This window comes from Sander vitreus, chromosome 10 (assembly GCF_031162955.1).
Source record: "Sander vitreus isolate 19-12246 chromosome 10, sanVit1, whole genome shotgun sequence".
NCBI classification, from domain to species: Eukaryota; Metazoa; Chordata; class Actinopteri; order Perciformes; family Percidae; genus Sander; species Sander vitreus.
The window spans coordinates 11,924,936-11,938,019 of record NC_135864.1 but is presented as its reverse complement, the minus strand read 5'-3'; the positions used below and the strand labels follow the sequence as shown (position 1 = coordinate 11,938,019).

Genomic DNA, 13,084 nt, shown 5'->3' with positions numbered 1-13,084 from the left:
ATTAAAATAAATGTACTATTATATTAGACCCTTGCAATACATTTGGACATTAAGTTTCTAAAAAATTATGTCATTTTTGGACTGCTTTGAATGCACATGTAGGATAGAGAAACATAATCTCAGCTGTGAATTGTACCTGCATTATTTTACAGTAGATCAGTTTTTTTTTTAAATAACCACAACTTACCTAAAACACAAGAGTCTAATCTTTCAATCCATATAGTGCATGTTGTGCACATAATAAATGTGAGTTTTTATTGTACCAGCAGTTCTTAAAAGTTCTACATGTGCTAGCAGCCCAGCTTTACAAAGGGAATTGGGGGGGATAACAAGATATCACAGAAAAGTTGGAATTAAAAAGACTTCGTACTAACTGTTCGTACTATTAACATTATTTGCAATGGTGTACTTACTATAGTCACTGAAGAGCATTCCTATGTAAAGTAACATCTCACTGATTAAAAAAGCCTGTGTGGCTCATGTACTGTACACACTGTGATCCTCTTAGAGATGGCACATAGTAACACCCAGGTCACTCATATAAGGAAACAGGCTGGGCTGTGGTGACAATAAAAGCCAAAACAAATAAAATCGTCCCTCTTCCTCCATTTTACTCCAGCCAAGGTCACACATGACCAGTGAAGCAGAATTTGTCGGGCGGTAAAGGACATCAAAAGGGTCGTTGAGGGGGATTACAGCTGTGTTCGTAAAATAACACAATGGCAGTAAGGGGGTCTCTCCTCTCCAGGAGCATGAAATGAGAGTGGTCCATGTTGGTACACAATGCAGGAGCCTGTGTAATTCACTGAATTAAATAGTTTCTGATGTTAGGGCACACAACTCTCAAACACTACAGGAAGAACCAAATTACATGCCCAATCACAATTTTGCCGTCAGTAAAGAATAAATTTGCATTGATGTCCATGGTTTGCTTTGTGTATGAGGCAGAGTAGGTATGCCTTTGAAAGTTTACCTTATTGACATTTACAGTAGCTCTCTGCACTGTAACAGCAAGAGATCCAATAGGGTCTCAAATAGTCGGTTTTCATAAAAATAGCTCTGTATTGATGGTTGGACATAGGTGACATAGGTAGGTGTCCATTATCTGACACTTTGTGATATAAGTGGGCTGATAGCCATAAGTGGGCTGCAGGTGTCTTTTATACACAGTGCAAAGCTGCTTCAAGGGTAAAACACCACAGATCACTGTGTACTTCAACAAATCCCTTGTGCTCTGACCTCTGGATCACTGGCAGACTTTTCTCCCCATATTAGTGAGATGACTGTCCTTGACAAGTGACGTGCTATATTAATGATATAGTGTGCTCAAGTGAAAATAAAAAAGCTGGACCGTAGCCGAACCAACAGTTTAAGCTTTAAAGGTTGTTGCAAATTTCAGGTTCCATTGGTGCACAGCTTCATAGAGAGAATGATTTAGAAAAAAATGCAGCTTTGACTAGGACTCTACCAAGGATGTTTTCTCATAATAATTGCTGTCTGCAGTTTACAACCAATTGCATTGCTGTAGAATAAGGTGTAAAAGAATTGACATTGTATCTCCTCCGAGGCTTATTATTTCATCATCTGCCATTGAAGCAGAAATAAATCACTGTCTTTGTTGATTCCTAGAACTGATAAAGAGATAAGTAAGCCTCATTTTGGAGAAAGACCATTCAATATGCATCTCATTTGAAATGTTAAACCAATATAGTAAACCTAGTGAGTGTAGTCATTTACAGTGGGTTATTTGAGACAAGCAATATAATGTCATTGTAAAAAAAGATTTTGAGTTTCTGCTGATATGCTTAAGTGTGTATGTTATTTAGTATTTTTTATAGTTATGAATGGTTCAACACGAGCAAATGTCTGGGGCAAAGGCATACACCCCTTGTTTTGCACCTCTTTTAATTAAGTGGATGGAAATGGGATACTAAACCTATGTTTTGCATAAAATGTTTGAGACTCTGAAAGTAGTCTGAGCCATATTTATCTGAATCAATGAGATCCTATCCTGAGCCTTTAATTAACTCATCCCCCTTTTTTTATTCAATCAATGGCCTGCCAGGCATTTGTCTTCCCCTGAACGGACAGATTCATGTAAGTTGTTGAAATAATGTTAGTGGGGCCAGGCTGATAATCATCATATTAACAATCGTTTTATTAATTAACAGTTTAATAGTAATACTTATTATATATTTGATCGCATATTTATAGGGAGTAATAGTAAAGACTTGTATAAGTAATTGATAATGAATGATGGTGTTATATAGAGTTCATGTGTCGATTTTAGAGTATAGATAGTTGTATTTCGTATAGGCTTCGCCCTCTAAGAGCTATCGCTATTGGGTTTATCCCTTCGCGCATGCGCAGTCGTGAAGATTTTCTTTCGCGCCCTGTGCCCCACACGGGCCTCTCTTACGTCCGCAGATACTGTATGTTACAGTGTATATTACAGTGGCGCAACCAGAGATCTGCTCCCATTTTTTTCTTTAGCGACAAGCAGTTTTGAAGACTTCGAAGAACAGTGGTGTCCGCCGTGTACCGACCACCAACCGGCTACATCCTGCCACCGGCCCGCTGGCACCCCGCCGGCCACCGGCAGTTCTGCGGTCGCTTACCGCCATAGGAACTGAAGCAGCAGACAATGGCAGCTGAGCGGACAGTCGAGTAAGGTAAGGTTACCGCCTGCTGTGGCACCCAGACGGCCGGGAAAGGGACCCCTTTGGCTGGCACGAGTCCGCTGACTCGATCCCCCGAAGACGGTTCCCTCGCTGGCTCTCCCTCCTCCCTTTGGGAGGACTGAAGCTCGTAACGGCGGATAATTACGAGTCCCGTTACAGCAACTGTCTCCGTCCCAGGAGAGGAGCACCACACCGGCGGCTTTCTCCTCTTTCTCTCCTCCGCAGCGGGCGGGTTCCTTGTCCACCGCTAGGTTCTTGTTCTTGACCTGTGCAAATGCCGAGTAGCACTCCCCAAACCAGGGAAATGGATGGCGGCCCCGTCACGGCGGCAGAGCCTGGCCTCCATCCCGCTTCCAACAGCCCCCTTTTTCGGCCGACGGAAGCCCACACCGCCGTCTCCCCGAAACCAGGTCCATGCTCGCTCACTGACCACGCATACCAGTGTACCGCCTAGGTGGCCGCTAAGCTTGGCTGTTCCCCGCTGAGTCTGGGGCAGCCACGGGCTGTAGGTTGTGGAGGGGAAACACACCTCCTAGAGAGTGGCGCTTCGGCCACAACGGCGGCACCGAGGTGTCGGCTCAAGGAGACGGTGGTCTGCGCCTCTCCAAGCCCCGGCTCCAGCTCCACCTACGGCGGTGCTGTCATGAGGCTCGGTGGGCAGCACCCACGTCGCCGTTCCGCTAACGGCGGCGGCAGTGGCGGTGATGGGGCACCGGGAACGCGTGTCTCACTCCAGCTGGAGTTGGAAACATAACGCCATTTTTTAAGGGGCACACAGTTCCCTTAAAGCAGGTTTTTCCCTCTCAGTCAGTCTGCCTTGTGCTCGTGAGAATCGCCTCACACAAACGCAGACGGGACAGTCTGTGAGACAGGCTTGCCGCCACGTCACATGCAGTATGCGGTTGGAGCCAGCCACACCGTGTCAGAATTGTTATGCTTACACACACCCACTCAGAGTGTATGTGTATAGCCTACTCAGTTTCTCCACCTCCCAGCTGATTACTCGGTATGGTGAGAGTGTTGAGAGAACGTCTTGTGAGAATCGAACTACCGCCTTTTCATAGCGGGGGGGGGCGCAATACTCACTGCTGTGTAACAGCCGACATAAAGGCGTGTGCGTGCCACTCTCGTGGTCACGCTCTAGCGCGGGAAGGCTCATCGCTCTCTGTTGCTATGGCAGCAATCAACACACGGCTATACGCCTCAACTCACCAGCTTTCCCCCTGCTCTTACAGGCGTGATGAAAGCTATAATGCTATCTCGAGTTCAGATAACGGCTCTGACGCCTTGCACACATGTAGTGCCGTAGGCGGAGCCCGGTCACTCCCACACTGTGTAAACAACGGGAGCGAGCGCCCACTCAGTATGTGCGTGCTACACAGTCACTCCTCCCCCGGCCGTCTGGCGGGATGGGGAGAGCTCTGACTCGATGACTGCCCCGCCATGCGTTCTCTGAATACATAGCATAGCGGCGCACTCTTTGTTGCTATGGCAACAGACAACACATGGATGTGCGCGCTCAGAGCGGGGCGCAGTGTGGGAAAGCTTGCCAATCACAAGAGCGGGAAAACACAGGGAGTAAAACAAGACAAGACAGAGAACAGACTATCAAAATAAAACAGGAAACAGAACATAAAACAGGACCAATAATCACACAACAGAAGGAAACAAGACATGACAGAAAACCAGGCTACAAAAATGACAAGAAAACAGACTACAATAAGACAAGACAAAACACCAAAACCATAACATGGAGATGGCGTTACAGCCGTTACAGAGAAATGGGATCAAAGCCCCTTTTTATTTGGACGATTTATTCATTATGGCTCCTTCCCAGGAAAGAGCTGCGCACCACACAATGGATGGAGTTTGGGCAGCACCTACAGACACTGAGTTTGCCATAAACTGGCAAAAAGAGCTTGCTGGTCCCCTTACAGACAACCACTATGAGAGCTAAACTGTCAGCGCCAAGGCTGGACGCACTAAGCTCTCTGTTGTCACGTATCATGCCTCATGCGACAGTGTCAGCGCTGTCTGTGATGTGTCTTCTGGGCATGATGTCTGCGAGTCACGTGGTAGTCCCCCTGGGTCTCCTCCACCTGACGAAAATCCAGAGGAGGTTCCATTCTCAGCACCTCCACCCTAAACGCCACAAGTGGTGGATGCAGACCATCCCGCCTTGTCTTCAGTCAGACCTGGCATATTGGGGAAACCCCCGGACCCTGTCAACCGGGGTTCCCCTGGGCAAAGAGACGTCATACGTGACAGTGTACACGGACGCGTTCCTTACCGGCTGGGGAGGAATGTGAGAGTCACAGGTGGTGGGAGGAGAATGGCCACCTCCCCCTTTCCCCCACATAAACTGCCTGGAACTGTCCATGTGCTGAAGGTATTGAAACACTTCACCCCAGTGGTAGCAGGGAGACATGTCGTCGTGCGGACAGTCACATTAACAGTTAACATTACAGCAGCAGCGTTCATAAACCGGCTATTGGAGATAACCAGGAGCCCCCTGCTGTGGGCCCACAGTCATCTGTTGTCCCTCAAAGTGGTTTACATCCCCGGGGTTATTTGAACCGGGCGGCAGACCTAATGTCGAGGGGAGGGCCCTCTCACAATGATCCCACTATTGTTCAGAAGCTGTGGAGCAGGTTCGGGAAAGCGGAGGTGGATCTGTTCGCCTCACGAGAGAACACACAGTGCGCACTGTAGTTTTTCCTCGAGCACACGGGACAATCCACCAACCCTGGCCCAGAACCCTCCTATACGCTTTCCCCCCGGTCCCTCTGATCCCTCGCCTCCTGGAACACATCCAGGAGGAGAATCTGTCATTCTAGCGGCACCGGAGCGCACGAGCGCATCCTGGTTTCCAACTCTGGTTCAGCTGCTAGAGTCCCCTGGCAACTACCGTGGCGCGAGGATGCTCTGTCACAACTGAGTGGGAACACTTGCAGAGACTAGGCTTACCCCCTGCTATGGTGCACACTATTCAGGGCGCAAGAGCCCCCTCTACTACGGTGTGTTACGCAGGGCGTTGGTCTGCTTTCCAGCGCTGGTGCACGGAGAAGGGTGCAGAGCCCACATAGTGTCCTCTGCCCCTAGTGTTAACTACCTCCAAACATTGCTGGATAACGATTTGGCTCCGTCTATGGTTAAAGCCTACGTAGCGGCCATTTCATCCTGCCACGAGGGCTACGGAGAGAGAGGTTTGTCTCTGGCACAAGCCCCTCTCAGGATGCTGTCACTAAAAACAGCGCTCCTCCTTCGCATTGACGTCGGCTAAGAGGGTGTGTGATTTATGCACTCTCCTCTCCATTAGAGGGGACAGGAGCGCGGCCACTTTTACAGCCAAATCCATCATCACACCGAAAGGGCGAGGGAGTTTTCCCTCCGCCTCATAAAAACGACACGGAGGAGGCGTCTCACCGACCTGCCCGGTGCGCACGTTATTCCAGTACGTTTTATGCACGACAGATATCAGACAAACACAGCAGCTGTTCGTTAACTACAGAGAACGCACACAAGGTGCAACTCTTTCGGAGCAGCGTCTGTCTCGTTGACTGTGTGAAGCTATCACCCACGCCTGTAGCACGGACGGAATGGAACCCCCTCCCCCTCAGAACATTCGGGCCCACTCCGCGAGAGCGCTACCATCGTCCGTGGCCCCCTCAGCGGCGTGACGGTGGCCGACGTTTGTGCAGCGGCCTCGTGGGCGTCCCCGTGCCCGTTCATCCATTTCTATCTGCACGGTGCGTCTGAGTACCCCATGACTCACGCAGTTTTATCCGCACTTGACGGTGGATGATCCGCTGTCAGGTTTGGTTTTGCTGCTGTCTCCATCCTCCTGCACTTGAGTGGCTTGGAGGAATGCAGGGTTTTTTGCAGCTATTAATTGTGATGTTAATTTTTGTCACCATAAAACATTTTCACAATCCACATGACATGGGCCTCACGATCAGTAGGCCTACTCATGATGATGACAGGGTTTTTCTCATCAAAATAATGTTTTGATTCATTAAACCTTGTTCAGTGGAAATAGGAAGATGAATTAGTCTCATTCTGCTTGTGGACCTTGTGTCGCCGGTGGCGTTGACAACGCGTTGATGTTCAAAAGACGTGATTTTATTGTATTTTTGTAGATGGTGATGCACACACTATTACGCATGCATGGCCATACTGTGTGCATGGTTATCTCAGGCTACACACTCAAAGCTTCCTAACCATCCGTAACAGGACTGGAGACATCTTTTCATCATGTTCAACAGTGTGAGTCCTGAATGTATTATTTCTCTCACTTTGGTGCTTGACCAGTGAGACTTTCTCCATCTTTCTGTATGTCCCCACAAGACGCCCACATTGTTTCCTGAAATAGTGTGTCAAATCCTGTGGTTCTCTTGGGATGAGAGATGTTTGCTTTTCAATAAATGGGTGGTACGCTCGATAAATGTGTCAAGCACTCTGTTAATGACACCGGGTTATGCTGTTGTCATTAATTCCCCTAGTAATGAAACATTTTAGATACGTTTTTAATCTTTGTCACATATGTCTGCAGGTTATGGCATATTACACCAACAAAAAACTATTCCAATCCCCAGTAAAACCTGGAAGGATTTACTTTGCTCTTATACAATGGCGTGTGGGGGTATTGTTGCAATATTGATTGCAAATGTGTGTGGAGAGAGGTGATACTGTATCTCAATCCGTATGTACGGCAGATTTGTGTACAAGAATCTCTGAATGTGTACTTATATTTTTTTAAATGTACAGGAATCTGCAAAGATGTATCCAGATTTGTACCAAGATTTGTGAATATAAACACTAATCTGTAAATGTGTTCTCAGATTTGTCAATGTGTACATGAATCTTTAAATGTGCATTAGTGTGTAGGTTGTGTGCATAATAAAATAAATTATTAGCCGTGACCGTAGCAGTGCAGTGTGTACAGTTTAAGCTATTTGTCAGTGAATACATTTTACAACTCCTCAAGACCTAAGCCAAGTTCCCTGGCTTGCTTGCCACCTGATTAAATAAAGGGGGTTAGCCCTGAAGTTAGCAAACTTCGGCACAGGCTCACTAATTTAAGGTGGACTACCTTTATAGTAATTATCTTGAATACAGATAAAGTGGTCTTTACATAGGTAATCTGGCTAACCTGGCATTTGCCTCCAAAACTGTCACAATACAGTTCATCCTTACATAATTTATGGTTAAAAATGTGCCAGTATAATTACACAAAACCCAAAATGTATAGTCTATTCTTATCAAAGGGTAAAAAACAACTTCTACCTTTAGACATAGTGAAATTCTACCTTAGCAGCATGAGTGAAATGAGAAACTAGCATTTCACAAAGCATTTCTAGGCTGCCTCCCTTGTGGGTATGATTCAGAAAATCCCTGGTAGACCCAGCTCCATGGTGGCTTTGTCATGACGCTGTTGGTTCCAGCCAGCAGCTTGATCAAGCTAAACAGGCCAGCGGCTATGCCTACAACTTCCTTCGTCCTCACTGTCATGTCCAAAAAATGGGTCATGTAGAGTGCATTGGCTGTCTGTGTGTGTGTGTGTGTGTGTGTGTGTGTGTGTGTGTGTGTGTGTGTGTGTGTGTGTGTGTGTATTGTGTGTTTTTGTGGGAACCATTTTATGTATGACAATCTGCTTTACCTCTCGTGGGCTGAAACATCACTTCTCTATACAGATTGACAGCAAAACCCCAGTAGCTTCTATTTTTTGGTTTAAGGCACAGATGAACCATAACTGGGGTCAAGCGCACACTGACTCACCCGCTGGCCATTGGCTTTCTCATGCCTCTCTTTTAATGCAGTAAGTGCTATGGTGCCATGGTCCCTGGGGCAAAATGAGAAAGCTACCAAACCCTATTTCCTACATAAGCAGAAACAATTTTATAACTATAAGGGAGTAGCCAGAGGAAAGTCAGAACTGTGGAAGACTAACCAAGGGCTAATACCATATATAGAAGGGAAAACACAATTGCATAAATTGCTCAAAGCAGTTAGTAAATGGCTAATAGGAGAAAACGATTATCGCAGTTGGAAATGACCTGCGGGTAACAGAAAAACAAACATATGCTATCAGAGGATGTGATTTATACTGCGACTGATGGGAGTCAACATCTCTATCCATATAAGTGCATTTAGCAAATGGAAGACATTAATCATCACAGTCATGCAGTCTATGGCTTCTAATTACATGTTCACTGTACACAGACTGTTGACTACTACTAGAATCCAGCTGGAGAGATTTCCCACTGGCCTTTAAAACTGAAGAAGGATGGGCGGGCTGTGGCATGCAGAGCCCCAACATGTGGAGACACACAGCTGATGAAACCCTCTTTCACACACACACACACACACACACACACACACACTCACACGCACACACACACGCACACACACACACACACACACACACACGCGCACGCAATTCCATTCCCAGTTTGGTTGCATCTAAAAATCCAATTTTACTTCTCTAATCGCTGCATTTCATTACCTTGACTGCAGTACATGGAGAAGATTAGAGACAATATCCTGCTTTGATCATGGTGTTTATACCCTTGCATGTGATCACAGCAGTTCAGCTTTCAGCAAGGTCCATAACGGAAGCATAAATTGGCTTGCATCAGCTATGATAGCTTCAAGAAAGCACAAGAAGTGTTGGAGGTACAGATGAAAAGAAGATATACGTATATACACAGTATACAGTATAGGCTTGGTTCCATTTGCATGAGTCTAGAATCTATTTTGTTTTATCCAAAAGAACAAAATGGACAACTATTGTAGCACTTTACAGTGGCCAGCAACATGACAAAACAAACCTAAAGCTTATGTGGTGAGGAGTACTGTATGAGGATAATGCCACAGACCATCTAAAGCCCCTAAGCAAACACATCAAAGCAATCTTTTGCAGTCAGTATACTCCCTTCTCTCTATCAGAAATCCTGCTCGCTCTGTTTCACAGAGACTGACAGGAGGCAATCCGTGCTGATATCAGATCTTTAACGTGGAAAAGGTGGCCTGAATACAGAGAGGTTTAGAAAGACATCTGGAAGATGGGTAGGTCTGAGGATGCTCTGTGCTAGATTCATCTCCCTTAAGGGGAAAGGTCAGTTCCTCAGGTTTATCACAGAGATTGCCAAAGAAATCGTTTTTTCTTATTCAAATCTTGGTGGCTTGTAAAAGTTATAATCAGAGAATTGGGAAGTGGTTGACCATGATGATCATTTTTTCCTTCATTGTTTTACACAGTGAAGTAGTAAGACAAGTGATTCTGTTTCACTAGGCTGTAACAATGAGCACAGCTGTTTGTCGTCCCAGAGATGTCAAGTTTCACTCCCACAAGATTAAAGATTGCATTACAATTAGAATGCATGAGCAACGGCGCAGAGTTGCGATTTACTCTGCGCTAGCATGGATTATTCTATATTATTAAACCCTGGGGTTTGCATTAAGACAGCTAAATATACCTTGACAAGAAGTAAATTCTACCATTAGCATTGGCTCATGGCTGAACTAGTTATGTTTTACTACAAAAACAAAAGATCAAAGATAACAGAGGATAACAGAAATAGTTCAAAGATACGGATGCTATTGAAAGCAAGCCCAGTAAACACTGCCATATCTAATGGGAATGCATCCTCTGCCATTATTTAAAGTTTGCTTAATCAGCCAACTATCTTTGTTCTTCTGTACTTCCAGCTGTTTAGCCCTTTGACTCTTTGATACACACATATACTGAGGTGTTTTTTTTTTTTTTTTTACTTTAAAAAGAAGCCAAAGTATATAATTATGTGTAATCAGCATATTAAGTCTTTTGCTACTGCATAATGACAGATATTGCTCTACAGATGGTCTGAAAAATTCAGGAGTAATTTCAAATCCATTCAGCTCATATTTTATCTACTTTACATTGAATATGCCTATATGCCCTGTAGGCTTCTCCCATGACATCATAAAACCGTGGAACAATTTAGAGTAATCTGCCTTGCAAAGGAGACCTCTGTACTGGAGGCTTATTCTGCACATCACGTCGGTCCTACTAAACTCTGACTTATTGTTGACATACAGAAAGTGTATTGAAGTGCGTCATTATGTATTGTCATGGAGTTTTACATTCTGACTGCATCCATTTTGGCCCCTATGGGTTGTCTAAGTATGTTTTCTATCCTCACAAATTCTTAAGTTGTGATCCATTTCTCCTCTTTTCACTGGACATCCAGATGTGGTTTACTCGTTGATGTTAGCCAGGCTCAGTGAGAAGGTTTCTACTGTAGACAGCCCTATCAATGTTTCCATACCTAGAGGTGTCACTGTGAAGGAGTGACAGTGGTCATGTCATTGACGATAGATGTGTAAGGGTGGTAAATTGCAGTGTGCTCCAAATCTCATTCCCCATGATCCTATTGATCAAAAGGACAGAAGTAGCAATAAGCCATCACATACAGCAGTGTGAAGACAATGGGCTGCACAGGTCATGACAAAAACCATGAAGCATGCTGTGGTTGAATGTACTTTAATAAAAAGGCCTGTCACAAGTCAATACGTATGGTTTGGTAAGCCTGATAGAAAGTTGTTTTGATTGTCCAAAAACCCTGCATTCAACCTCAAAGTAAGAGCCCTTCTATGAGAGCAATACCTACAGCTCAAGTGGATGTCAAGGGCAATTGGACAAGTAGGAAATTAGAGCAATGTGTTTCAACAAGCAGCAAGAGCAATTTTGTTCTGTTTCCCATTATGCTAATGGCAGTAAGAAGTTAGTATGTTCATGCATGGATGTCTAATGGGCCTGATATCCCCCCTTGCTTCCTTGTAGGAAAACAGTGAACAGCCATAGTGCGATATGAAGTGCTTTTTTTATCACCAGCTTCTTAATAAAAAAAAAAAAAGCAATTACAAGAATATGTTTGCACTCCATGGGCAGAATCCCATCCCATCTAATTAGAGATATTTTTACCTCGGTTACTTCTGAATTTGAGTCTTAGTGAGGTTAAACAGAATAAGATGATAACTTACAGACAAAAATGCTTGTTGTTTAGGTGAAAACCAATCAACCAGTTTTATATAAATTTAATTTAATTTAAATTAAATTATATAAATTAACTTATATCTAAAAGCATTATAGCACTAGCAAGCATTTATGTCAGTCCATATTTGTATTATATACATCGAGGATTTATGTTGTAAGAAATAAAAGAGGAAGTAGGGAATTTTGTAAGATGTAAAGAAAAGTTGATCTCTTGCTGACCTCAGCCATCCCCACCCCTCTCTCCCCAGTCCATTTATGTCCACTTACATTTGAGCCTTATGTACTGTATACAGAATGACAGCTCCAGCTTCTTTTCTTTTACTGTGTATGGTTATATATTAATTCTAACTAAATGATGTATTACACTGGAAATGGGTATAAGTTATGCTGCCTTTCAATCCTTGGCTTTGTACAAACATACTTTTCATACCTTAATAGAGGCTTCTGAATGATGAGCTGCTAAAATTAGCTTACAGGATCCATTTACCTGTATCCATAGCGCTGTGTCAGCGATGAGTATGGTCTGGCTATACCACCTGTCTATTTTGGGATACAGGAAAATGCTCTGGTTTGTTTGTACTGTATTCTTTTTTAAACCAATCACAACCGTCCTGAGCAACACTAAGCTTCTATAGCGGAGATAGTGAGAGGGGAGGGACATCCAGCGCTGGATGACAGGCTTCATCCCAGCAATGTACATCCGTTGAGACAGACTACCCACTTTGCGACTTTACGTCATAACTGGAACTCAACATGCATGTCAACCACAAGCTGCAAAAAGCCTAGTATCTGTAGGAATTATATCCATATTGGACAAATATACATACACTTCATGGTTTAAATCCATTGCCAACATTCAGTGCCAATGCAGGAAGTAGTTCTGAGCCGGAGAAGAATTGATGTTGTTCTTGTCCGTCGCTATAGGGTTAGGTTGCACACATACAGTATATAGTGTGTCTGGACCCACCCTGATTAGGTCTCTTTACCTGATCATTATGGATATACACCTATTATATAAACAATGTTTGCCACCAAAAACTGGCTGTTGCTGAAGGAGCATTTTTCTGTGAGGAAAAATTGGAAAGCAAGGCAACCATGGTCATGCATCCATGTTTCTAGAAAATGACTAGATGCTGTTTTCCTGAGCTGTTGGTCATGTGTACACATGCTTTGATTAAAATTAATGGCTGACTGAATTTTTTGCTTAAAGCCAGGTGGGGTGAAACGGTAATAAAATGCAGTCATTTTACAGATGAGTTGCTCATGTAGTGGCTTCTCGTGGTTTATCTGCTGACAGCACAGCCTTGACAGGTTTGTCACAACAGTGTTTGCCTGTCATACATTAGCTGTAGACTGCACTAGTTTG

General features: G+C 44.4%; 1 protein-coding gene across 1 annotated transcript in view; it reads left to right on the top strand.

The window, feature by feature from the left end:
- The first annotated feature begins 4,687 nt into the window (after window positions 1-4,687).
- Window positions 4,688-13,084, top strand: part of glra4a (glycine receptor, alpha 4a) — a 31,796-nt gene continuing 23,399 nt past the window's right edge. Inside the window, exons 1-5 of the mRNA XM_078261408.1 lie at window positions 4,688-4,986; window positions 5,498-5,619; window positions 5,675-5,887; window positions 6,001-6,135; window positions 6,302-6,430. Of these exons, the coding sequence (XP_078117534.1) occupies window positions 4,688-4,986; window positions 5,498-5,619; window positions 5,675-5,887; window positions 6,001-6,135; window positions 6,302-6,430 (898 nt within the window). The remainder of the gene's footprint in view (window positions 4,987-5,497; window positions 5,620-5,674; window positions 5,888-6,000; window positions 6,136-6,301; window positions 6,431-13,084) is intronic.